General features: G+C 38.8%; 4 protein-coding genes across 17 annotated transcripts; all 4 read right to left on the minus strand.

The window, feature by feature from the left end:
- Positions 1 to 186: 186 nt before the first annotated feature.
- On the minus strand, positions 187 to 3,987 carry LOC135580736 (small ribosomal subunit protein eS19-like). The gene is made up of 5 exons (XM_065170978.1): positions 3,867 to 3,987; positions 2,954 to 3,117; positions 1,868 to 1,958; positions 1,589 to 1,772; positions 187 to 472 (listed from the first exon to the last, which is right to left on the minus strand). The coding sequence occupies exons 2-5, from the start codon at positions 3,050 to 3,052 to the stop codon at positions 379 to 381; spliced, it is 468 nt and encodes a 155-aa protein (XP_065027050.1). The 5' UTR covers positions 3,053 to 3,117; positions 3,867 to 3,987; the 3' UTR covers positions 187 to 378.
- An 85-nt stretch (positions 3,988 to 4,072) lies between these two features.
- On the minus strand, positions 4,073 to 9,229 carry LOC135651137 (extensin-1-like). Of its 2 annotated transcripts, none has more exons than XM_065170977.1 (5): positions 8,571 to 9,229; positions 7,871 to 8,369; positions 5,945 to 6,061; positions 4,843 to 5,831; positions 4,073 to 4,512 (listed from the first exon to the last, which is right to left on the minus strand). In XM_065170977.1, the coding sequence occupies exons 2-5, from the start codon at positions 8,300 to 8,302 to the stop codon at positions 4,290 to 4,292; spliced, it is 1,761 nt and encodes a 586-aa protein (XP_065027049.1). In that variant the 5' UTR covers positions 8,303 to 8,369; positions 8,571 to 9,229; the 3' UTR covers positions 4,073 to 4,289. The 2 variants fall into 2 exon arrangements, with proteins under 2 accessions (XP_065027049.1, XP_065027048.1); XM_065170976.1 differs by having other exon boundaries at positions 8,474 to 9,229.
- A 142-nt stretch (positions 9,230 to 9,371) lies between these two features.
- LOC103968575 (protein Asterix) lies at positions 9,372 to 12,043 on the minus strand. Its single transcript, XM_009381838.3, has 3 exons — positions 11,798 to 12,043; positions 9,880 to 9,980; positions 9,372 to 9,700 (listed from the first exon to the last, which is right to left on the minus strand). The coding sequence occupies exons 1-3, from the start codon at positions 11,948 to 11,950 to the stop codon at positions 9,637 to 9,639; spliced, it is 318 nt and encodes a 105-aa protein (XP_009380113.2). The 5' UTR covers positions 11,951 to 12,043; the 3' UTR covers positions 9,372 to 9,636.
- A 1,143-nt stretch (positions 12,044 to 13,186) lies between these two features.
- On the minus strand, positions 13,187 to 24,917 carry LOC135584083 (protein MEI2-like 4). 13 transcript variants are annotated; one of them, XM_065170707.1, is made up of 15 exons: positions 24,492 to 24,917; positions 24,039 to 24,103; positions 23,858 to 23,965; positions 22,550 to 22,891; positions 21,885 to 22,321; positions 21,614 to 21,772; positions 20,248 to 20,364; positions 19,982 to 20,133; positions 18,071 to 18,165; positions 17,514 to 17,951; positions 16,617 to 17,268; positions 16,444 to 16,528; positions 16,279 to 16,347; positions 15,792 to 15,971; positions 13,187 to 13,861 (listed from the first exon to the last, which is right to left on the minus strand). In XM_065170707.1, the coding sequence occupies exons 4-15, from the start codon at positions 22,875 to 22,877 to the stop codon at positions 13,700 to 13,702; spliced, it is 2,874 nt and encodes a 957-aa protein (XP_065026779.1). In that variant the 5' UTR covers positions 22,878 to 22,891; positions 23,858 to 23,965; positions 24,039 to 24,103; positions 24,492 to 24,917; the 3' UTR covers positions 13,187 to 13,699. The 13 variants fall into 13 exon arrangements, with proteins under 13 accessions (XP_065026779.1, XP_065026778.1, XP_065026777.1 ...); XM_065170706.1 differs by having other exon boundaries at positions 24,394 to 24,917; XM_065170705.1 differs by having other exon boundaries at positions 24,375 to 24,917.
- Positions 24,918 to 26,292: the final 1,375 nt, after the last annotated feature.

The raw sequence follows: 26,292 nt of genomic DNA on the forward strand, positions 1-26,292 counted from the left end.
CTCGCACATGTCCACATGACACAACCTTTATTTACAAGCCTAAAGAGACCACCAACCCAACTAAAATGGGACTATTAAGCCTTCGGCCGCCCCTTTACATTCTGTACAAGGCATGAACATGCCAAAAGACACGGACATACATAAGCATTACATCAAACACCCTGTTTCAAAGTTTGTCCGTGACAATAAGTCATTAAAGCTTCAGGATTTTAAGCAACATTCTTGTAAAGAGCATAGTTTTGAAACAAAACCTATATTAACCTCAAGCCTCTCACAAAGTTGAATATAAGAAACAAAATCAAGTCGAAACTGCCAAGAAAATGAATTTCACATTTGATAAATTAAACAGATTCCCGATAATCCATGATAAAAAGAAAGTTACGTTACTGATGATAAAGTTATGCTTGTACCCCAGACACATCCAGCAACTTGGTCAAGATCTCGCTGCCCCTGAGAAGTAATCCTCCTCCCACTGAAACATTTAACAAACATGATGTAAGAAGACATGTTGTATAGAGCGATATTGACGAGTAAGCATAGACATGATGTATAGAGTAGGGTACAAATTCTGTAATATTAGAAGGGTGAATTCTCAAAAAAAGCCCATATGTTTGAGAATTTCTCAGATAACATCCCAAGTTTGAAAAATTCCCGCAATGCATCCCTGATTGCATGAAAAGGCTCTTTTACCCCTAGAAAATTTTAAAAAATACTTTCTTTCCAGACCCGCTGCCACTGCCACCTCTGCCCTGCACTACCACCTACAACCACCGCAATCGCCAGCAACCCACGTGTGAGGGCCCTCTGTTGCCGCCAGCAATCCTGGCCGCCCCACTCCACCTGCAGCCCTTGCGCGAGGGCCCGCTGTCACACCTTCATCGCTAATTGTGGAGGGGCAGCAAAGCCTCCTCGCCATCACGGTCTCCTCGTGCCCCCTCCTTGCCATTGACTGCGCTTGCAGTCTCCATCGCTGGCCGCAGAGGGGCTGCGGAGGTTGCACCTCTGTCGCAGGTCCAACAAGGGATGCTACACCTTCCATCGCTGGGCAGGTTTGACGAAGGGGGGTTGCCGACCCGATGGAGGGGGACGACCGGCGGAGCGAAGGCATGACCAAGGACTAGGCGGAGGGCGATGGCCGACAAGGAAAGAATGGTCATTTTGAAGAAAAGGGGTGCCCCGCAAGAATTTTTCAAACTTGGGGCACCATCCGAGAAATTCTCAAACTTAGGGGCTTTTTTCGAGTATTCACCCATATTAAAATGCACTTATGGTATTCTAGTTTATTAGGATTATATAGCAATACTTGTTTTTATAACCTCTGAGTCATTTCCTTCCAAACACATGGAGACTACCTAATCCAATAGATTGAACAAGTGCTTGAATGTCATTACATTTGATAAGCCATAAAATGATCACCTTACGAGATTTCAACAGATGTTTCTCAACTTCCAACACATGCCATATCACCATCAGGTATGTCACATAGATAGAAAACGGTTTTCCAATGTCATAAACCATGGGAAGTAAATAGTCCAATAAAAGAGCAACCTAAGCAGAAGGTTAATAACAAAATGCAATTGATGCTTACCCTTTGGGGTCAATTTCAATGATATTCACGTTTTGTAATTGTTGCAAGATATGCCGAGCAATTGCCCCACTGCTCTTGCAGAAATGTGGTGGGCGGCTACCATTCCTCTTGCGACCTCCATAGATCTTCTGAAAGCCTCCTACTCCAATGCCCTGCCTCAGGTAAATTTTCCTCGCCATAGAAGCTGCCAATTATTTGAATTTACAATTAAGGGCTTTAAAAGACTTGTAAGAGGTCATACTGAATTCAAGAAACCAGTTACAAATAGCATGCCATTACCAGCTCTGATGTAGTACCAATCCGGGTCATAAGGAGCAAGCTCCTTGAACCTTCCAGTCTTCACAATGTCTATCCACTCAGGAAGCTCGAGCTATCGATTGAAGCGACAAAAAATCAATTAAAATATAAATAACACAAACAAATAAAGCAACAGAAACATGCAGCAAACTTTGCTTTGTCTTTTATTTTGATGTAGCATGCAACTGAACTGATGCAAAAAGTGATGGCCAACTTTTCTATTAATGCTAAATCAAATGCTTTTCCAAGGTTTATTCATTTTAAAAAGGCGATGCATCACTTTTCCAAGAACAATTGAAGTCTCCAACATTACAAATGCACAGAATTAGGTGAATCCAAAAGAGATGCCTAATGACACAAATTTCTCAGGCCAACCTAACTGGAGGTTCAGAACAACTATAGTTTTCATCTGTAGCACAAATTAGAGAAAAAGTGGCTCCCCAGAAAAGAAAACATGATGCCCCATTACTGTCACTAAGGCACAATTGGCAACATAGCCAAATGCTCGATAGAAATCAACATATTCCTAAGGTTAACAATCATCATATGATATTTTGAGAAGTAAGCATGTTATAAGTATCACAAAAAAATTATGCAAAAGTGAATTATAAATACAGAGAAAAACTACTAGGAAATTGATGAAAATCTAATACGATCAGACCTGGGGTAATTTCTAGCTAAGACCTTTTAAGCTACGAGACACTTTTGGCATCACTTGATTATTACTTTCGGGAATATCAAATATTAAATCCCTCGTCAATCCTTGTACCTCTCTTTGGGGACTAAACCCTAATCCTTCCTTTGCGGCAAGACGTGTGTACCATCCCTCTAGCTGGAAATTCTCTTGCCATGACCAGAATCATGGAAACCGCCCAGCCACAAACTGAACTCATCATAAAGGTTCCACAAGATCAACAGTACATTATAACCTTTATTTGCTCAACTGACATTGCATTGTCCGTGACGGGGAAAAATAGATAGATGCAAGAATAGTAGAATAAACGATTCAAGTAATAGATCAAAAAAAAAGAGGGCGCGGCGCGTGAACAGGGAAGAATATGGTGGAACCTTGCCGGATCTCTTGAGATGGGCTGAGTACGCCATGACGAACTCGTGGGGAGACACATCCTTCACGGTCTTGGACACGGCCCCCGGCGTCTGCTCCATGTGCCTTGCCCCACCGCTTCGCTGCTTTCCAGGGCGCCCGCGAGAGATCCGAAACTAGGGCTTCTCTGGGTCAAAACCACCAAGAATTACGAATTTATAGAAGAGGGTAATAACTGAATACTTAATTACTAGAATACCCTCTACAAACGAACCAGGGCTTGAGGTCACGAAACTGAAAATAAAACGCAGTTATTGTTATTATTATTATTATTATTATTATTATTTACTAAACGCAGTTTTGATTCATAAGACGTGCGTGTTAACTGCTCCGTGTTCACCGAAGTATAGAGTAGAAAAGGTAGCGAAAGGGGTTCTCAGCTAGTAAATAGAAAAACCAAAATCTCAGCTATTTTTACTATCGGATATAAAAAATAGAAAGGAAGTGAAGAGGTCCCCTAAATTAATGGTTTCCAGACGATTATGCACCTAATTTATAGAAGTACTTATGAAAAGCCACAGAAACAATATAATATATATATATATATATATATATATATATATATATTATCTTAAGTTTAAAAAAAATAGTATTTATCGATTAAAAGACTATGTGCTGTTAATTATAGAATTCTGTGGTATTGAAAAGATTTAGCTGCTCAAATGATTCCTGGAATTATTCAGTCAAATCAATAATGACCAGCAACTAAAAAACTGAAGCCAACTTCAGAAATGCTAATAACTTTCGAGTCTTTAAAAGACAAAAAAGAATTTTAATCAGAGTTGTTATTAAATCATTGGTCTAACTGATGGCAAACCAGCTCTTTATCTCAATTAAAGGAAAAATTATACCGAGACTAAGGAGAATGCAAGTAACCTTTGTTCTTTTTTCCTGCCAGGCATACCACATGCATCTTCTCAGGTGAAAATGGAGTGGAACTTTATATGGTCCTGTGACACATCAGCAGAGGCAAAAATAAAAGAAAAAATCATCTGTCAAATTAGGCTTTCAATAACATAAATGGTGAAGCAATTCTTTGAACAGGTACATGACCAAATCGAACGAGTTACATTGCAGCATAATTAAGAAAACAACAAGATTTTTTTTTTTTTTAATCGGTTCAGGTTTTGTCCTAACAATAGTTGTTTCACTAATTTGCAACAATGGTTCACAGGAAACCTTTAATCACAACATCTAGAGTAGCTAGCTACCTTCTTACAAAACATAACACTGGTCGAGTCCAACATATGAAAGCAACAGATAAGGGACAGCATCAAAACATTCACCAGTCATAAACAATTAGCGATATGGCATTGCACCAACAAATGGGTAGAGTGAAGTAACAGGCATGGATGACGCAGCCACCCTGCTTGAGGTTGCATGGTCAGGGTTGTAGAGCTCATCGTCAGCAGCACGATCTGTCTGTGGAGCCAGTCCTCCCTCCCTCGATGTTACAGTGTCATAGTCCCTTGCAAGGAGGGGATCACTTGGAATTATCTCAGGCACCATCCTATAACGAATCCTGATGCAGAAGAACTTCAGTTGGCATCAAGAATATCAAAGCAAACAAAACACAAAAATATTAATATCAATCAATGTCATCTATAGTATTTCCAGTCTAAGAGCACAGGTCATGAGAGGTAATCAATCTGGCAGTCACAAAATAATCAGAAAACCCAGAAGGTACAAAAGAATCTTTAGTAATTGCTAGAATCTTAAAATTGTTCAAGTGTTTATGATCTAAAATTGTGCTGAGAGGAAAGAGATCTATAGGAAACAGCACAAGCACAAACATAAAGCATGAATCAAGCACGTTTGCCATCACCGGCAATGTCTCCAAACAATTACTTACCTTGCAGATCGAACAGGATTTTCTGGATAATAAGCTTGCACAGACTCCACTTGATATTGATCAGTTGAGGATGCTTGATAATATGGATCGGCTAGAGGTGCTGGACAATATGGATCAGCTGGAGGTGCCCGATAATATGGATCAGCTGGAGGTGCCCGATAATATGGATCAGCTGGAGGGGCCCGATAATAAGAATCAGCTGGAGGTGCCCTATAATAAGGATCAGCTGGAGGGGCCCGATAATAAGAATCAGCTGGAGGGGCCCGATAATAAGAATCAGCTGGAGGTGCCCTATAATAAGGATCAGCTGGAGGGGCCCGATAATAAGAATCAGCTGGAGGGGCCCGATAATAAGAATCAGCTGGAGGTGCCCGATAATACGGTTCAGCTGGAGGGGCTCGATAATAAGAATCAGCTGGAGGGGCCCGATTATAAGAATCAGCTGGAGGTGCCCGATAAGACGGATCAGCTGGAGGTGCCTGATAAGATGGATCAGCTAGAGATGCCTGATAAGAAGGATCAGCTGGAGGTGCGGCTGCGGGTGCTCGATATGATGGATTGGCTGGTGGTGCCCGATAAGATGGATCGGGTGGAGGTGCCCGATAAGATGGTTCGGCTGGAGGTGCCTGGTGATATGAATCAGCTGGTGGTGCCAGATAATACGACTTGGCTGGAGGTGCCGGAAAATATGACGCGACTGGAGGTACCGGGCAATATGGATCAGCAGCAGGCTCAAAAGATGAAAGCACACGTCCAGGTTCAACTGCAGGAACTACTCGGAGGCGTGCATAGGGACCGCTGGCAGAAAGAGGAACTTGAGAGATGTAGCGCCGCTCAGGAGTTGGAGTACGTGCCAAATATTGTGACCCATTTGGATCCGCAGGAGGTAAATAATGAGCTGGGGATCGGTGATTCTCAACATAATGAATGGCAGGTGCAGGCTCAGGTGGCAGAGTAACAGGACGGAACAACGACAACAATTTATGGACCTGAATTTCAATTCAAAGAGGAACAAAAAAATGCAGTTTATCACCAAATAATGTGGAACATAGACATGTAACAGTACCTTCAAGAAAGGAAAATATAGAACATTGTAAAGTACCTGTTTTGAATTCAGTTGTGGGGTAAACTTGCCCTTAAAGTTATAATTATCTCTAATAGCAAGTTTAAATGTAGCTTCAGGAAGAGGAAGGCAATCCTTATCAATCTTGAATTTCACCTACAACGAAACAAAAGCAAGTAATTGCTATAAGCTTAAAAAATGAATGTTTAAGATTTAGTCTCCTGCTCGATGAGTGGCCATGAAGAAATAAATAACTCCAAACTTTAAAAAAAATGATAAGGCTTATTATGGTTTGCTCATGAACCCATGTTGACACAAGCAGATCAGACATATTGCATAGAATTTCTACGACAATAACTTTCATATCTATAGAATTTCTAAAATCAATAATTTACTGGAAAGGAATGAAAAGTGTAAGTGGAAAGGAATGAAAAGTATAAATGAAATACAAAAAGAGAATGCCCATGATATACATGGGCCCCAATGAGGTTGTATGCTGTGTCACCTTGGAAACTGATTTGTTTTTTGGCTAAAAAAATGAAACTAAACAATAAAAAATAAAAGGGGGAAATGCTAAAAAGTCTACATGTGCACAAATCTTTCCTTCTTGTTCCAATAAGTCTGCAGCCGCCTTCTTATCTAGCAAAGTTTATTTTTTTATCCTTATTTTAGCATATTGTTATAATCACAAAAGCTTCTTACTTTGGATGTTATCAAAATGAGCAACTTACCTACCTGTTGAGGCATCAGCCAAAAGAATCCAGGTTTAGTATGCTTTGCATCTGAGACACCAAGTACTTTTCTACAGTAAATCATGCCTCATTGACTTTCATAGTCCATAAAATCGGAACTGGGATCAGGATCTACCAAAATAATTATATAAATGCAAGTTACTAATGATATACATAATTAGTTAATAACATATAATTATGTTGTACATAGTTACATAAATCATCAACCAATAATGCACATTTTCCTACACATGACTATCTGTGTTCATGAATATAGCTATATATTATTATATAGATACATATAACATTATTTACAATTTATATTACAATTTATATATTAACATGCTTGATAATGACTGGAGAGTGGCCGCCAGAGAAGTAGAAATTAAGCATACGGTGACCAGCAAGCGAGCAGCAAATGAATGCCTTGCAAACAGGTTGATGTAAATCTTCTGCTTCCGCTCCTTTGGAGCCCTTCTCCCTGCTCAACTCTTCCAGCCCCCCTCATCTTCCTCTCTGTCTCTCCTTTCTCATATTTTCTTTGATTTACCCCTCCCTCTTTCTCTCCTCTTTCTTCCTATTCTTCTCTTCTTTCTTTTCCAATCTTTACTCGATCTGAATCCAGTTTGGCAACAAGATGACAAGATTTCAAGACAGAATCGATTGGAATTATTTCTAGATCATCAGAATTGGCTAAATATGAAACAAATCAACCGATCCTGAGGAGTTCCAACCACCTATGTCCATTTATCATCCTGAGAACTGTAGATTTCTTGGATCGAGAAGCCTAATCCGAATCCAAAAATCAGACAACCAGGATCAGAATCAGCCGATTTTAAAAACTAAGGTGACCTTTCATGTAGTTGACATTTCAGCCAAAAACATGAGACTCAATCACCCTCATATTTTAATACATAAAAAATTATTCCAACTATCTCTATCAGCAATCTACAGTGATATCTAACACCAAGACCGCATAAAAAAGACAAGCATCTCTCCCTACTATCTCAAGCAATGTTCAGATTTTTAGTTACTGTAAAACCAGTCAATCATATACCGGTCATCTAGTCTTCCAACATGCAGATAATTTCTCTCTAAAGGCTGCTGTCTACTGACGCAGCAAATATGAAGAAACCCGAGAATCAAAGTTGTATAGGCTGTCTTAAACGTCAAAAACACTGACATACCAAAAAGCAGCTAAAGAGGGAGCGGAGCACCCCAGAACTTGAGTTACCTGAGCTGGGAAACCCCCTCTAAATGCGTCCGGTTCCAAGTCCATCCCTCCCTGACAGGCCGCTCTGTAGACCCCGTAAAGAAGCTTCAGGTCGTAATCATAGAGGAAAAGCTTGGTGCCACGCTTGATCTTCTCGACTAACTCTTTCTTTCCTTTGGGCAGCCCAAAGACCTGGTACCGGTAACACTCGGGCTTCGTCCCGCCGCTGCACATAAAGATGAACCCCGAGCTCTTCTCTACGGGCACCTGCTGTTTCTTACCCTCAGGCGCGCTATTATTAGCAGCGGGTGAAGCCGTAGACGCCGAGGCAGGTGCTGCAACTGCACCTTTGTTCTTCTTCTTATCATTTTTCTTTATCTTCTTTAAAGGAGGTGGAGGAGCGGATGATGCCGCCGCTTCTCCATTCTTCGACTTCCTTTTCTTTTTCGCCATCGCTATAGCATACGTGATCGTCAAGAAACCAAATCAAATAACGCTGAGATCGGCGATTCTTTCCATCCTATGCAAACCACAACATCGATTTAAAAAACGGCTCTATAAAACCCTAAATTGGAGAAGAACGTAAACCCTAATCATAACGAAGAAGGAAAAAACAATGCGAACCAAAACGATTCAAATTGTTGGAAGCATGAGAGAAGGAAGGAACGGAAAGAACGCGCGCGCGGGCGCACGATCTGAGATGATCGGAAAGTGGCCGAACCCGGCAGACTGGCGACGGGGGAACTATATAGCAGGGATGAGGCGATGAACGGCTGCGAGTGGCCGAGCTGGCAACGGATGGAAGCCACGTGTATCCACTCCCCGTCGCCGGCCTGCAGAAGCCCTAAGGACTCGAGCGCGTACTGACGAAAACCCTTCGCAATTAGGAACCTATTAGCGGGTTCGGAGTTCGAAACGGATCGGATGCATATATGCCACCCCGAGCAGGTGACCTCCCGGTTTCGGATCTTAAACCCTGTGATCATAAGTCCTCGTGGGGCCATGGCTTGCAAACAACAAGAAAAGTAGCACATCAAGAAACCCGTAATAACGCCAACCCCAGTAGCAGTTAAAAGAGGGCAGAGATGATGTGTGCGAGTCAAGTAAAACATTGGAAGATCCATTAACTTCAACGCATGATGGTGAACCATCTTGTACGAGGTGGGTAAAAGATCAAACTAACGGACGACAACACGCATATAGTGTGTGAATCACAATTCTGTACATTGTCATGCATCCTGTCAAGCAGCATAAGGCAAACTAAAAGCATTGGTGGCAAAAAATCATCAATCAAGTAGATATAGTAGCAAACTTTATTAAATGAGCATCAAAAGTAGTCTTTTGTGGGCATGCTCAGATATAATTTTCAAGCAAGCCACATACCAGAAAGAGTCTGCACCTCCTGCACATGAAATCTTTTATCCTCGACAGCAAAGTATGTCAATCGGCACCAATTGCAGATTTACAGGAACAATTAACTAGAAAACATGTTTGTTGAATATTCAGGAGAAAACACAAATCAAAAAGAAATTTATGAACATCGGATAAGGCATAAGGTATGTAGCTTTGCATGACATAGAGAAAAATGTTCTCTGGATAGGCATAGGATATTCATGAGATATGTAGCTTTGCATGACACAGAAAAATGTTCAGTGGATACGCATAGGATACACCACAAGAAGCCTGATGCTGCTATTATATAGTCTAAAACCTGAAAACCATTACTTGAAATTTAACTCTCATGAGTCGCATAAAAGACGATGGCTGATAATTGCATGAGATTGAATTTAGCGTTGCTTAGCAGCACGAGAAGGTCCCAAGTAATTAGTAACCAACCCCATGACTCCAAACCTGGCAAAAGTTTAAAAGTAATTAGTTTGATATTGGCAAAACATCATGGAAGCTGTGGTTGCTACATCAGTCATCAATTGATATTCACACAATGCAACATTTTGCATATCTGATACCATTGGCAAAACCAATGAACAGTGATTTAAGAAGAGGAGCACTCGATCCAAACAGTCACTTACATAAAAGCCATAGATAACTGTTTAAAATCATTCTCAAAATTCTTCATGTTTGCAAGGGACTGAGCACAAAAGATGATCGCCAGCCACGAACAGAGCTTGTACTGCAGAGAAAGAAAAATTCATTACTGTGAAGTATACATGTAATAACTAGTCATGAATATCTCATAATTTGTTGCAGTGCTGACCATCTAATGAGCTTCTTCAACAAAAATGATCATGATCGCAGAAATCATGATTATGAGCAATCAAGCTTGGGCCCCTTGCTGGGGAGAGAAAAGGAAGAAAGATGGTATGAACTACGGAAGCACCAAATAACAAAACACAAACGCTATAATGACAATATTTATGAGTTTAAAAGTTCTGTCTCAATTTTTATAAATGATAAAGTACAGCAATTATATAAATCATCCTAGATTGAATAGAGCATACAAAATATGGTCTTGTATATGTATTTGATATACAATGACGATATGACACATATGCCCTTAATATGGAGAAAACTAGTATATGCCAATGACATATGGTAGATACCCAAGAAAGTATTTGGACCCTTTTAAAATCTCCTAATGATATTTTTATTATAATATTTCAGCTTAATTTGACATTTTGCTTATCACCATGAGGTAGGAAACCATGACATGTTGATCTGCTAGGTGGTTGATATTCTCAACCACCACAACTAAGGTAAATTGTACCTACAATTCTATCGTTCCCAACTAGGCATTTAAGAAGTTTAATTTTTCATCTGACACTAACACTTAAAAGCAATGTACTTTACATCTAAATTGTTCCATTGATAGAATAAAGAACATAAAGAACATCACGCAAATGGTCCAATGATCATAATAGAATTTCAGCTCGATAAAGCACATAAGTTACATATTTAACTAATTCATTTGTGAAAGATTAATTCAAGACAAAATTTCACAAATTGATCCTTTCATAATTCCCTACGTACTAAGGCAATGTATACTCGTAAAAGCACTCTGTCAGCTCTAAATCAAGGCTCTTTGTACCTAATTAATCTCTTTTAGTAATTTTTTCTTATATTACACACAACTACTAGTGGAATCTCAACCACGAGAGAGCCCAAAATGGATGAAATTAAAGGTCAACAATTGTGGTTGATTGTGAAACCATTTCACTTAGGCAGACAAATAATATAAGATGATCAAATATGATCCTAAGCCTTCATCCATGCCCAAGAATTAGAATACCTGGGCTCAAATCCTGCCTTCGAGACTTACCCTTTATGAAAAGAAAAAAAAATCAGAATACTGCCAATCTAGGGCATCAACATCTTTAAGAGGAAGAATACATCCTAAGCCTTTATCTACTCCTAAATTATTTGTTTTTATGGAATTGGTTGAGAGGAAGAAGAAAAAAGCAAAATGGCTAATTTTGTCTGGTCCAGAATTGTGTGGTCTAAAGGTCAAAACTCATAGCTAAGTATGAGAAATGAGACCATTTTGTTTACCATCAGTAATTGATATTACACGGTCAGATGTCATTTTCAGCCTTTCTTCCCATGAACAAGGATCAGGGTGTCCTACCTCGATTCAGGGCATCAATGACCAGATTCTAACTCCCTTTAAGAAGGGTTTTTCAACAACGCGGAGAAAAAAACAATCCCTTTGTGCTCATCAACGAAATTCCTTTCGTATGAAAGGAATGCCGCAATTTCAACCATCACCAACTCATCCACTTGTGTGGAGCCACCAGCCGTCTGTGCTCATCGATCGATTCATCAAATAGATTTAGTATTACGATTGAATAACACCAAAAACTACGCATAAAATTTCTGATCTAATGCCATAAATAGCTAATACGTAATAGAGAGAGAGAGAGAGAGAGAGAGAGAGAGAGAGAGAGAGAGAGAGAGAGAGAGAGAGAGGGAGAAAAGGAAAAGAAGAAATACGCGCAACGTGACGCCGACGACGCCGAAGACGACGGCGAGGAATCCGGCGTAGTCGATGGGGAGATCCTGCGGCGACAAGGTGGGAGGGACGTAGGGCTTCGCGGCGGACGGCAGCCTCGGATCGTTCGCGGAAGAGCTGGTCGTCTCCTTCATCGCGGCTCGCTCTCCTCCCGTCGCCGGTTAGCCTTTTCCTGTCCTAGATCTCGATACAAAGCGCCCAAACCGATCCGGACGCGATGGGCGTAATGTAACTAACCCCCCCCAGCTTAATAAGTGAGCCCAATCACGCCGGTCCACAACCTCGAACCCACCCGGCCCGAGCCGTGCACGTGGCACCATCTGACCCGAGAGTAATAGATAATGACTAAACGTACGATGAAGCCTTTACTAATAATACATAATACTAATAGTTTTTGGTCGAACAAAGAAGCATTAACTAATACGAATGGGTATCTATCCTAAATCTATAAACTAGTCAACCACATAGCACAAAGCTTCTCTCTTACATAAAACAATTATCACATATTCCTCTTATAATATCATCTTATATACACAACTAAAGAAGACACATTTTCTAGGCTACTTGTGATCTAAAGACTGATGATGCAAATGCGAAATTTCGAAAGGTTGAAGCATAAAACAGCACTCCTTGTGAACTTTTTTTCCTTCTTTTTGGGTAGAAATTTTCACCCTACTAAATGAACTGCTTATTATTTTTATGAATGTACGACTAACTTCATGAGGATTGGGATTGGGATTGGGATCTTAAGAAGTAATCCTTCATGAGGATGTTCTAATTATTTCTTTTACCTTCTTGGATGACCACTTCAGCTGTCCTCTGGCATGAAATTGTTTGTAGATTGACTCGACATAGCTTCGTAAACACTCACTCCTATTAGAGCAACCGCAGCTGTCCCAAAAGATTGTGTGTAGATGTTCTGTAAAGCAGGAGATTATTTTAATACATAAAAGCGTAGCAGTCCCAAAGGATTAAAAATCATAACCTCCGTTCGATTTATTTTAACACATAAAATATTTGACACCGGACTCATTTATCAAAAATTAAGGATTCAAAATCTCATCTAACATATTTTCTTTATAAAATATTCAAGTTATACTTAAGTATAATTAATTAAGAATAATTAACAATAACAATAACACCAAGCTGTTATCTCCAGCAAATCCGGTTCCACCGAAAATACAAAGTAATCGATTAAGGTGCTGATAGCCTATCGGCTAAAACTCATATCCACAAACGATAAAAATATTAAGCTAACTTTCTCAGATACTATAAACAAAAAAAACTGAAGCATTATCAAATTATGTAACGCACGACAAATATAAGTTAGAAATGAAAGAATAAATTGCAACAAACAACAAGACCAAAAAGATTCAGAACACTTCAAAATTCATGATATATAGACATGTACAATGATATAACAGACAAGGTGCCGGGGATAGATCTCAACACTCACAACACAGCTCCAAAAAATTTAGCAGAACCCTGTACAAATAATGGGCTTTGGACTCAACAAGCAAAAACAGAAAGGAGAGGAAATATGGAGGTCTTCCAAAACCGCAAAAGTCCTCTTGAAATCTCTGTACATTGTTATTTCCCTCCGACGGCAGTTCAAAATCTCGAGGCCCTCACAGCTCCTTTCACAATTTGACTTCCACTGATAACACAAGAAAATTGGAAGCCCCTTCCTCGGTATCGCACTCCAAAATAGAATCCAAGGGCGACCACAACCCACCATATTGCAGGAGTAATTGCTAGACACTAGTCAACAATATATATATATATATATATATAAAGAGAGAGAGAGAGAGAGAGAGAGAGAGAAACCAGATTGTGTTTCAAGTTTGGACTCAGTCAGTACCACCTAGCATAGGTGGCTTGGGTCACTCTGAATCCTTTGTAGATCCTGGAGCAGCACTCACAACGCAAGAAGCTTCTCCATTTGTGGAGGTGGACTGACATCCCTGATGGTTCTCTTCGCCACCGCTGACAGTCCTCGAGCTGCCCGACCTTGACCTGATACTGGTGCCCACAGGGAAGGGCTCCTACAATAAAAATCCAAACACATAAAAATACCATACCGAGAAACTGCAATACAAAAGACTGACCAGGCATAATATGACATATTCAGGCCTGCAGCATGAACTCTTCTTTAATACACATAACATGGAGTATATGACTTAGAAGGTAGATGTATTTTCGGATTTTCCAACATTAAATGTGTTTATCAAGCAGCATCAGAAGGATACTGGTTATAATGCTTGCTACGAGGCTGAGATAGCTTATAAGTTGTTCAGTATACTTCAATATGGTTCATAGGTAGGAACCAACTAAATGAGTTTGCCCTGATATTAGACATCCGAAGATACAAACATGATAAAGAAAAATGGCCAGACCCTTCCTCTTCCCTGGTTTTCCAGTTTTTATATGAAAACCAATGATGTTTTACCCCCTTAATTTTCAATCTAAAGTTCCTTGTCCCTCTTTTAGTTTTCTGTTTTCTCCATATAGAGTTTTAAAATGACTTTGCTCAAATTATGGGGATACTATGCAGTATACTAATGTCCTATATGGACATTTTAGTTACGATGCATGATGATTAGAGCATCTAAATAGAGAAATATATTGACAGAAAATTATCATTATAGATCGCAAACTAGATGATGGAGTTCTTAAGAAGCACAGACAACAACAGAGCACATTATTAACGGAAGTTCATTCCTGAGTACAAGTTTTTTTCAGATCTTCACAATTAATATGATTAGAAGAGGAAGGATGACACTGCCATTGCTAAACTGTTGTTTTAAAATTTTAATTATTAAATATCAGCTTATAGTTCCATTTAACTTTTCAATAAAGAGTAATTGTCTAACTTAAATAATTGTGGCTTCAGCTTCATTTGAGCATGTCTGGAATCTGGAGCATATTAGACCATCATAAAATAAAGGCATCTATTATTTTTGCTAATAATTAGATGGAACTCTATCAAATTACCAAGAGTTTGCCATATAAGTGACTGTCCTTATGGCTCTTGCTCAATTACATTGGTAGAAAGAACAAAACTGTCTAGCAGAGGAAGGAGCTGACGATTTTGCAGGATGTATCTCATAATTCGAAAAGGTTACTAGTGATTGATACAAGTTTATAAGTTGAGTTGGTCAAGTAGGTTACTATTATATGTGACATGCTTATGGTTAAGTCACATACTATTATATGTGACAAGTCAATAATATTCTTTTCCTGAGTTCGCTGGAGAACTCATTTGTTTTTATCATTTTGTTAAATACTTGTCTTCTCATTGATGAGTATTTATATACTTTATTTAATCAGAAGTTTCATTCACCTAATTTTTTTATGCAAATACAATCGAACAAGAAGGTCTCAGACTATGGTTGAGATCTACGCTTATTGTCCTCAAATAGATTTTGTTGCTACCCTTGAGTGAAATCTTGGCCCTAACACTGCTCAAGAACCGACTCTGGCAGAAAGACAACATGTTGGATTGTTGAGCCATATATAATAGAATGAAAGTCAAAGTATGTTAGTTCTGCTATAGCAAAAGATTATGACAATGGAAGGGACAATGTGGTCAACATATTTTGTTAGTAATGTCTTTGAAGAGACATTCTGCTGGTTACTATGCACAGTCAAACAGTCAGGGGTTCGAAAAACGAAAATTAAATATGTTATGTAATTATTAAACGAAAAAAATAAAAATATTGTATGTGTCTGTCGCACAAATGTTATGTAATTATTAAACGAAAAAAATAAAAATATTGTATGTGTCTGTCGCACAAATGTTATGTAATTATTAAACGAAAAAATAAAATAAAATAAACATATTTTGTTAATCATGCCAATTTTTTGTCAACACAACCCACAAATAAAATTTCAGGATAAACCACCAGCAATCAACAACACAGGATAAGAGAGAAATCTGAATGATGAAAATAATAGTGCATTGATGCTTCATACCTGATCCCCAGCATTAGGACCATCTGTATGGAAGAGGATAGGACGACAACGCTTATCTTCATTCATCAGACTTGAGTTCTGGAAATGAGCAATAAGAGCCATTTTCCCTTGTATTCTGGCATATGCAAGTGATGCCACCTTTTCACTGTTAAACTTCTCCCACTTCTTACCATTAAATGACTGCAGAAGATCCAACATTTTTAGCAACTCACAACTTAAAATTTGGAAAATGAGTTGCTCATGCAACACTAAATAAACAGAATGATGATTCAAGGAAGCAAAAGTACACAGATAAAAGATGATTCCAGATAGTTCCCTCAAAAGACAATTTAATACCTTACCAATAAGTAGGCAAGAACTTGGGTGAAAAAGCTAACTGATGGAAGCATCTTGAACATGTTAAAGATGTATAATAAGTATTATACTTATATTTAATGGATAGTCCAACCTATTTCTTCAGTGGCTTAATCCATGAGAAGAAACAAACCTGATAGAACCGAATAATATGCTGAGGATTGATCATGTTTATAAACGCATAACCAACATTGCATTTGTTCTGAAAAATAGAAGGGTGAACATATTCCATTAGTTGATCAATGGTGGAGGCTAATATACACAGCAATAGGGAGTCATATAAAAGATGCTATTGTACCTTGAAATCAATTGGTAAATAAATAAAGTCGTAAGTTCCTCGATGGTTTTCATCAATAGCAGCCAACAGCATCTTAGATGTATACCTATATAAATCAATTGGTAACAAGTAAATATGTTTCATCCACAGCCAAAAAGAAAGAAAATGCAGATAAAGGGAAGAATTCAACATACTTGTTGGGGATGTTTTTTATCATTAGTGTTGTTCGAGAGTCTTCACCGCATATAATGCTTTCAATGTCAAGTTCATACTGCTTTTTATTATCACACTGATTAGTATTTGTGTCATTTCGTCGGTTCTTGATCCGGTCAGGACCATCAAATGAAGCAGGCATGTGGACAACTGGATTCCTTCCATGGAACATCTGACCCCTTTGCTGCGGTGAGGCAATTCCAACATGTGCGGGAGAAATACAAGGGTCCAGACAGTTACCACCAGAGTGAGAAAAGATGTTACAAGAAGCAAGTTCTAGTGATTTCAACTGAGAAATCGTAGAAAGCCCCATACTTCCAAGAGATGCAGGATGAAAAGCAGGAGGTTTAATGGAATCCCCAGAATAGGCAGGCCTCCTATTCCAAAGTGATGGATCGACTGAAGGTGCTGAACCAACATGATGGTGTAATGGAAGAACTGTGTTTAGCGTATGAGAATGTGCTCTAGGAATTCCATGAATCTGAGATGGGTGGTGAGCTGGAATATTGCTTATAAATGGAGAATTTGACCATAACATTGTGCTAGGGGTTTTTTGGTGGTATGCATTTGTATCATTCCAAACATGCTGATGCCCGTGAAGAGGACAGCTTCCATTTGAGGAGACACCAAAAGCTGAAATTAATTGAATGAATTAGCTCATTACCAAGCAAACAATAAAGGGAAATGGATCTCAAAAAAAAAAAAAAAATCACAAATCTCAAAACTACCAGCATTCACTATATGTCATCAGAATATCAAGAAAGTATGATGCACCATTAGTTACCATAAGCTATTTCCAACTTTGAAAAAAGGTAATGACCATATATAAATGTGAATAACAGTAATTTGACCACATGAAACTCAGTTCGACTTGGTACCTTCATTAGGATCAAAAGAATGCCCCTCAAAGCTACCGGAGCCTAATTTGTGTAGTTGCCTTTTATCAATTCCTTCAGACGGTCTAGAGATGACACCAATACCCACGGGTGACATAGTATTTGAGTTGTAAGGAAAAAAATTAGTTACTCCATTGTGATATTCTGAAACGGAGTGAGGATGGAAACCAGCAATGCCTTGAAATCCAAAATTCATCTGGCCCATTGAATGGTTGACATCAGCATGAGTGGCTTGATTGGTATGATCACTGATAGATGTAATCTTTACAGGGGGAGATAAATTCTGTGGCACACTAGATGAGATTCCATGGAATGTGGCCCCCATAAGTGGGGTAAATGGTGCCCGAACCGCCGAGTTTAAACCCTGGATAGCTCCATTTTCAAGACTGTTGGGTATTATTGTTCCCAGAGAGGATAAACCTGAAAATTTTGGCATGCATTAGGTCACCTTCATAGGTCAAAAGCATAACCTGACATGAGAAATACAAGGCACAACTAGCAACATGTCCCTTGAAATGAAAAACTCACAAATATCATACCAAAGCACCCAGGGAGAGAGTTCTTAGGGCTTCCCTGCCAGCATCCAGTTAATTCTTCCTGCACCAATTCCGGAGATAACTGTTGCATCAAGCTGCTGGTAAAGAAATATTTGTCACTGATTAATAAGCCAAAGAGAGATATAAATTCAAACATCAAATTTTAGTAGGATAAGCCATGACAATACAATTTGTGCTGTCTTCAACCCTCAGGTTCCGCCAATAGTAATAAAGCATAATCTTTCTAGGGAAATGTCCATGAGAGAAGCACATTTAGAATCAAATACCTATAGTAGATATATGTGGCTCCTATTGTGAAAGCAATACAGAATACTGACAATATCACAGAATAAAAATTCGAATTCCTCAAATATTGGCCCTATTTTTTAGTAAATAAAAAATATTGTATGCCCTGAGAAACACACAACTCTGAACTTGAATCACTGGGATCTTATCTAAGATGCCAACATAAATAAATATAACTACACAAGGAGAGCCAGAATTTATCACTAGGGAATCCAGAAGTAACTAGACAACTATTCAAATACCATTTTAAAAATATTGATATGTTCTTCTAGATCAATAATTATTAGAAGCCTTAGAAAGAAATTATCATTTAGAAAGCTAACTACAACAAACTGTTAAAGACTAATTTCCTATGAAAAATAAGAGATTAACTGTAGATGAACACAAATAATGAAAAAAAAAGATAATTTATTGTTACTATTGAAAAGGAGAATAATAGAAGTGATCTAAATTTAATAGTTATGCAGAGAAAAAAACATAACTTAGAAAATAAGATATGTTATATTGTAAGAGAAGATAATTTGCCTGAAGCTTCAGTATAAATTTTCTCTCCAAAATTATGCTAATATATTCAAAAATAAGTTCTAATAATTGGCAATATAAACTATGCTTACATCAAACAAAAACTCTAGCGATTTTTGCGAGTTTATCTAACTAACGACCATGATTAAGTGCATTTTGTCCTCCAAATTCTTTGATGTAATGGCTAATATCATTGTCGTCATCTGACCATTGTATGTTTTCCTACACTGGGTTGACATGGAAAAAGGTCTATAGACAGGCTACCTCTGCCATCTTATATGCACTACCAATACATAGATTCGAAAGGAGCTCCCTAACCTTCAGAGATGTGAGCCCTTTTTTTTTGTAGATTGATCAGTGATTGGACCCTTGATGTCCCGTGATATTCATGTCATAGGCAATTAAAGTCATAACTTCAATAATTTTTACATGCTGTATAATATAATGTGTTCTAATAATGATCAAAATGCCAGTCTATTATAAATTGCTTCCTCAATCCTGCACAATGGTGTTGATATAATCTTCTCGTGAAAAGAATATAAGCTTCAGAAGGGTAAAACACTATTCATTAGTCGGCTTATCGGCCGACCCTTGATCATGAAAACTCAATTGAATCCTAGAGTAGTCTATAAAAGGAAGACCAACGAAAAAGATGGATTCACATTTAAAAATTTGATGAACTTCAAATATAAACATACACATACAATTCAAGAAAATGACATAACCTAGATCAAACACCAAGTTTCTAGTAATTCAAATTAATCAACAACGGTTGCAATCACATGAATCAGAGCTGAGTTGCTGACACAACATAAAAAAGAACTTAAAAGAATGACTATTTAAAGCTCAAAAGTGAAAAATAAAGATAATGTTCAACCCGATTCTACTTAAGAACATTAATAACAATGATAATACAAAATTACAAATTAAGACAAAAATACTGCAGGAAATTAAATGGAGTTATAAATAACCATTTCCATGTTATTTCCAAACATCATCAACTAAAGAAAAATATTCAGAGGCTAAGTTTGCTACAGTTACATATCTAGAAATGTGGGAGCAAAAGTGAGTTTGTTTGTATAGTACCACCGTCTTGCACCTCCAGCACGGCTAGGCTCAAGCTTAATTTTCTTGCCAGCAATATCACTCCTATTTAGGGCACGAAGAGCAGCTTCAGCGGCTCTAACATCATAAAATTCGATGAATTTGTGATGATGTTTGTGTGGAGTTTCACGTATCTATAAGATCAAATTCAAGATTAACATTAATATCAACTTTACCATTACATAAAGAAAAAAACTTGAGATTAGTACCAAAGCCATGACATTATGAGAGCACAAGAGCTACATCACCTCCTTGATCTCACCATAGATACCAAATATCTGACGGAGATCATCTCTTGTAACAGAGGAATCAAGGTTGAATACCACAAGAGTACCCTGATTCATATCCTTATCCGAAGGATTGTCCTAATATCACATAGGTATGTCACTACAAGAAAATTTGTAATTCATAGACATTTACAGATGTCATAGGAAATAGCTGAAATAAAGGTGCATCCCTGCCTTGCAAGAGGTATGTGAAGTTCTTAGTATGGTTGGACCTTCACAATAACATTCTTGGCAAGCAATAAAATGACAGTGTAAAGATGACAAGAAATATCATGATAATAAGAACAGGACTTTTTCCATTTTCCCTGAGTGAAGTTGAAGAAAAAGAAAATAAAATTCTCAGTTTCACCACCAAATAAGAATTGAAATCCTGTTAGAATCAACATTACTTACAGTGACATCATTATTTGTCCATTTATATAAAATATAAAGTCTGTACAAAATTATAATTAAATATGTGCAATCTATATTTTTTAATAAATGTGTCCATATAAAATATACAGTCATATACGATATAAATTTTTTATTTGCTGAATGGTGGACATAGATCCAGTTAGGTTCAGAATGGAGATTACCTTACAACTGATCATAACCAAACCCTTTGCACAATTGAGTACAGATATGTTATGTTATTTACACACAATTTGTTGAACTGTTACTTAGCCTTAAGCTCAACTTTTATACCAGCAGAAGCACCATCATAGATTGCAAAAGGGAAACCAATTTGGATCTCTGGTGTTTATGAGGCATGTGAATTAGTTGATTGCATGTCTATGCTGGTTCAGATCCATCTCAGCTAAATTCACCCAAGGTCATTGCCAAAAATCTTGAGCAACTGATAAAGAAGCCAGACAATGAAGATAGGCTCATTTAGCTTCATATGCTTCATACATCGACACAAAAGTGGTTTGCAGTAGACCAATTCGGATTTTATTCCAGATTATGTTAGGTTAACCATGGACCAGGAAGTACAGTCCAGTGTATGAACTATACTTGCATAAGTATGAGGACAATCACAATTGATGATTTCTATTATTCATGACTTACTTTTGATGGTTTCCTCAATAAAATAAAATAGGTGATAGGTTATACAAATTATATCACATCTCCATTTGGTACTATTGTACATTCAAACATTCAGGTTCTCAACGTTTTTCTAACCATCAATTGGTTCATATTAGTTTTCAAAAGACCTCATAAAAAATAAGAGAGCAGGAGATATTAAAAAATAATCTGAAAGGGCTGGTTAGAGGATCAACGTAGTCCTAGAACCTGTAATGAACTGCAACGCCATTACCATTTAAAAGACAAGTCATGAAATTGTTACCTTTGGAATAGAGAAGTGAATATCCAGTTTCCGACGCCTCAATGGCTTGTTTTGAAGTGCTCGCATTGCATTTCGTGCTGCCCTTATGTCATAGTAAGATATCATAACAAAACCACGATGTTTACAAGTGGTGTAGAGCATGCGGATGTCCCCATATTGCTGAAGAGATCAAGAAGATTAGAATCAGATATTAAGAAATCTATGGACACTCTCAAAACCACTAAATCAAAGAATTACCAAGAAAGAAGAATCAGATTGAGTAAAAACGCACCTCAAACAAAGCCCGCAGTTCTCCATCCTCAACATTGCTGTTGATATTTCTAACAAAAAGTGTTCTAGAAGGATGTTCACCGTATGGGTGTTCACCAGCAAATGGGCCATTTGGTTCTTCTTGTTGACCATTAGATGTCCCTCCCCAAACAGATTCAGATGTTCTGTTGCCATTGATATTATCATCAGATTCCAGTTCCATACCACCACCACTGTAAAATATGTCATCATCAATATCATTCCCATTGCTGGGTCGACCAATATATCCAATATTGTCAATCACACCAGACACCAAGTCATCATCATCATCAGGAAGGAGATTCCCAATAGTTTGAGCTTCAATTTCCTCCATGGATTCAAAAGGCTCATCTTCACCAGAGTTCGAGTTAACTGAATTAATAGACTGATCCAAGGGAACAATGCTTGAAGACAATCTCACTGCCAGGGAATTCAACAATAATAAGCATAATCAATCCAAAACAAAAGGTAACCTGCAAAAAAGTTTTATGAGAAAATATAGGATATTTTAACATGTAATTTCTGGAACTTTACTCCAGGAAATTATTCAAACAGAAAACAGCATTAATCTCAGAAGAACTCAGATATCTAGCTAGCAGCATTATCTAAATAAAGTATCAAAGTATAAAACATAGGAGGAAAACAAACATTTTCTGTCGAATATATCTGACAAAGAGCTTGAGAAAAGTCCATTTTCATGGTGTGGTTCACTACGATCCATTAAGTTTCCCTTGCTAAACAAAGGAGGTACAACCAACTGATCAGATTGGGATCTAGAAACATGGTCAGCAACTCTGGCCATGGTAGATATGCTGGTCATCCTTTGTGGCCCGACCAGACAATGCTCAAGACTAGATTCAGTCTTCTGGTCCTTGAGAATGCAAGGCTGCGGAAGTCCTAACCACCGTGTGGAGTTTGCTCCAGTCTTATGAAGCTCATCAAATGGAGAAGAAGAAACAGACTTAACCCCAGACATTACTTGTATTCCCTCTGCAGAAGATAAATTGGAATGCACATATTACATATCTGCCATAGTTCAATAGTAGAAACAAATAAAACAATGGACTACAGTTGAACAGCATCTAGAACCAGTTTACTAAGATATAGACAATACACTCTGATTTTATCTGGCAAATACATAGAAGATATCAGGCCAGCATACATTTATCCAACCCGAATGATAGAGAAAGTATGATATGAATGCTGGCTTCAAGTAGAACTATTTGGTCAGTCCAAAAACCCAAAACTCATCTAAAGGACCCCTCAAAATGTTCATGCTAAACACTGAAAGTGGAGATTGATAAGTGTAGAAATCTCTTAAAATGGTTAGCAGTTGGCAGAATGTTAGGCATGCTTGGAAAGAGTTCCAAGCAATCGGAAGTTGGCCATGCTAATAGAAACTGACGTGATGGGTTAAACCCTCCTGTCTCAATCAATGAGATGATTAAGATAGAGATCTTATAGTAATAAATAGATGTTTGGAAACACAACAATATATAGAGCTCTATTGCACAAGGATGCAATGAAAATATATTAGTTTCAAAGCCAAACACTAAACATGATTCATGCATCGAAGTCCTTGCCAAACTAAATATTTGGAAGGAGAAAAAAACAGAACAATTCTTTGATGCGAACTGAAGGAGCCCCACCATTTTTTTTCTCAAAAACCTCGTCGTAACAATGAATTAAAAAATTAAACAACGAGACGACACTAAAAGCAATAAATGACTTGATTCCTGATAAATTGGTGAGTTTCTTAATGTGCAGAAGAGAACTCATCATAGGCCAAAACTAAGGCAATTGTGACCAAAAACGCCTTGAACGAGTGGTCGGATCCCTTTTTATCTCGAAAAGGTTTTAGGCTTAAGTCCTTGTGAAGACAGTGTTCAATTATGTGCGTTTGAAGCTTCAGTAATTCTCAAAAACCAAAAGGAAAAATAGAGAGGCGGTTGCTACCTCAGCAGCAACACGACGTGCGGCTTCTCAGAGAAAAAGAAATATCATGTCTCAGAGTGCAAGCTGAATGGAGATAGCCGCTTCTGATCCATGTTTTTAATTGGCATCCTGCAGCTCCGAACCAAAAGACGCGAGCTAAGTTCAAAATTTAGAAGGTCGGATGTCCCTCACATGGCCCTACCTTATTCCCCATGCCCTCGGTTGGAGGGCCCTCTCCTTAAAATTCTCCAGATAAAGGATTGACCCCTATCAAGCCAGAAAGGAAAAGAAAACAAAAGAAAGTAAATTCCAACATACAAATAGCCGATGTTCTCGAGATTCAAAAAACAAAGAAAAAAATACAAATCTTTTTCCCGCTGAGAAGATCCCAAACCAAAATTAATGTTTTTAAGGACAAAAGAAGAGCGAGATCATCTTAGCAAACCAAATGCCAACAACCGATGAGGCAAAGAGAACTCAGAGAAAACGCATGAGATGAACAGAAATCGAAAGACACAGATAAACCCAGATTAAGTACCTCGAGTCAAGATCCTCACCAAGTCCAAGCAGATCGCAGACGAACATCAGAATTCCATCAAAGAACCGACAAAACGAGGTTGACAAGAAGGTTCCTCACCGGATCACCCCGCCTTACCTTCTCGCTCACCAAGAGCCACCGCCGACCGGCACAAAGAGAGCTAGGGCGGAGCAGAAATTAAAGGCAACGACCCCCCTGCACAAGGCAAAGAGGCGGTGGCCAAGGAGAATCCCCTAAGGGATCACCTCGGCATCCGTGCCGTGCGGGAGCATCCAACCCTTCCGATGCCCACCCATCTCCCCTCCGCCCTCTCCTTTTCCCCTCTAACGCAAGCAAGAGCGCCACGCCACGTCCCGCCAGCCGCTACCGAATAAAAAAGTACTATCTTGTCTTCGTATGAATTCGAGATGATCCCCCGAAGTGGGTGCCTCCGCGGGGATCTTGGCGGCTTAAGGCGGGCTGACGCCGGAATTTACAGCGATCCGCCTCTTCCTCCGGCCGGCGAAGGGAGATGAACACGAGATAGAAGAACGAGAGAGACGTAGAAAGTTTGGTATTTAAGGCCTCGGGGGCAGAGAGAGAGAGAGAGAGAATGGTGGGGGCGGGGCGGAGATTAAGGGGGTAAACGGCGAAGAATGAGACGGAAGCGGAGACGGCGCGCCGTTACGGTCCTAACGGCGTCGCCCCCTTGGTCGCGGGGGTGGGGGTGGGTCGGATCGGCGCGTCTACCGCCTCCAGCAACTGTTGCAGTCAGATTACTAACTTACCCTTCAACGGGGCCGTGGAACGTGCATCATCCTGAGCCCAAAACGAAAATTTTGGGTATCGTAAAAGAGCATAAGTGTCATTTCAATGATCGAACATTCGATGTGGCACTTCGCTGCGGGACATAAGTAGGCTGTTTCCTGTTTTTCCCTGCTAAAGCTGGCCGACCGCTAATTAAAACCCCCGCTCTCTCAGCGGATCCAGAAACCCCAAATCCTACGCTGTCTGTATCAAAAACGGCGGTGGATTCTCCTTGTCGCGGGTCCCGCAGTTAGTCCTTCTCGATGTAGCCACGACGAGATGGAAGTCTGCTTTCTGTTCGTGACGGTACAAAGAATCTCGAGAAGGTAGCGTGAACGTGATAGGCACGGGAGGCAACAAGCTGTAACGGCGGAAGCCATAACTCTGACCCGCTACCGCCGTCCGATGGGGGACGAAGGGACCAGATCAAATCTCAATTCTATTATGTTGGGTTAAGAGTTTAGTTGCATTGGCTCTGCTGCACGTATCGTTGATATGCGCTACATGTAATGATACCTAAGCAAACTAATCGTAATTATTCCCACTGTCTCATATGATCACATATTTATCGTGCCATGGATTGCAAACAGTGCAACTTGAATTATTTGTAGTACTAAGAATAATAAATTAATTATTTCAACCATTATGGAAGAAAGCATGCAATGTATGAGTCTTAAATACGATGTACGAAAACATATCAACCACTTACTGGTTTATAGGTGTGTGGATAAAATCTTGTCGTTATGTGGATCAACGAATATGACATTACTATAATCTCTACAAATATTGACAATATATATGAATAGTATAGAAAATATCTGTAAACATCGACGATGTTACTGATTGGTTTCCAAAATAATTTTTGCAAATTAATTTATGAATCTGTTCTGTTTAGTCGTAACAATTTCTCCAACCCATAGTAATTACTTGTTCCCACAAAAATAAATATCAGCACAAGTGAATATTTCCCTGCTAAAGCACCCGAAAAAAGAAAAAAAGAAAGAAAAAAAGCTGTACAGTGTCTGACGAAGGACAGATAAGTATAGATGGAGGGACCTACCCATTTCCGTCATCCGTGTCCACTTCAATCAACAAATCTCGTTCACTCACCTCCTCACATCTCCCGTATCGC

The sequence above is a fragment of the Musa acuminata genome, chromosome BXJ3-10 (assembly GCF_036884655.1).
Source record: "Musa acuminata AAA Group cultivar baxijiao chromosome BXJ3-10, Cavendish_Baxijiao_AAA, whole genome shotgun sequence".
NCBI lineage: Eukaryota > Viridiplantae > Streptophyta > Magnoliopsida > Zingiberales > Musaceae > Musa > Musa acuminata.

What these genes read in the sequence shown, in the direction of transcription:
- LOC135580736 (XM_065170978.1), bottom strand. Translation starts at nt 3,052, where the DNA reads ATGGAGCAGACGCCGGGGGCCGTGTCCAAGACCGTGAAGGATGTGTCT. An exon ending in TTGGTACTACATCAGAGCTG is followed by an intron (nt 1,773 to 1,867) that starts GTAATGGCATGC and finishes AATAATTGGCAG; the next exon opens with CTTCTATGGCGAGGAAAATT. An exon ending in ATTGAAATTGACCCCAAAGG is followed by an intron (nt 473 to 1,588) that starts GTAAGCATCAAT and finishes TAAATGTTTCAG; the next exon opens with TGGGAGGAGGATTACTTCTC.
- LOC135651137 (XM_065170977.1), bottom strand. Translation starts at nt 8,302, where the DNA reads ATGGCGAAAAAGAAAAGGAAGTCGAAGAATGGAGAAGCGGCGGCATCA. An exon ending in GAGGGGGTTTCCCAGCTCAG is followed by an intron (nt 6,062 to 7,870) that starts GTAACTCAAGTT and finishes GTTTCGTTGTAG; the next exon opens with GTGAAATTCAAGATTGATAA. An exon ending in AATCCTGTTCGATCTGCAAG is followed by an intron (nt 4,513 to 4,842) that starts GTAAGTAATTGT and finishes CTTCTGCATCAG; the next exon opens with GATTCGTTATAGGATGGTGC.
- LOC103968575 (XM_009381838.3), bottom strand. Translation starts at nt 11,950, where the DNA reads ATGAAGGAGACGACCAGCTCTTCCGCGAACGATCCGAGGCTGCCGTCC. An exon ending in TCGTCGGCGTCACGTTGCGC is followed by an intron (nt 9,981 to 11,797) that starts GTATTTCTTCTT and finishes CTTTCTCTGCAG; the next exon opens with TACAAGCTCTGTTCGTGGCT. An exon ending in CAGTTATCTATGGCTTTTAT is followed by an intron (nt 9,701 to 9,879) that starts GTAAGTGACTGT and finishes AACTTTTGCCAG; the next exon opens with GTTTGGAGTCATGGGGTTGG.
- LOC135584083 (XM_065170699.1), bottom strand. Translation starts at nt 24,421, where the DNA reads ATGTTCGTCTGCGATCTGCTTGGACTTG. An exon ending in AGATATATTCGACAGAAAAT is followed by an intron (nt 22,322 to 22,549) that starts GTTTGTTTTCCT and finishes ATTCCCTGGCAG; the next exon opens with TGAGATTGTCTTCAAGCATT. An exon ending in ATAAAAAACATCCCCAACAA is followed by an intron (nt 16,529 to 16,616) that starts GTATGTTGAATT and finishes TGATTTATATAG; the next exon opens with GTATACATCTAAGATGCTGT.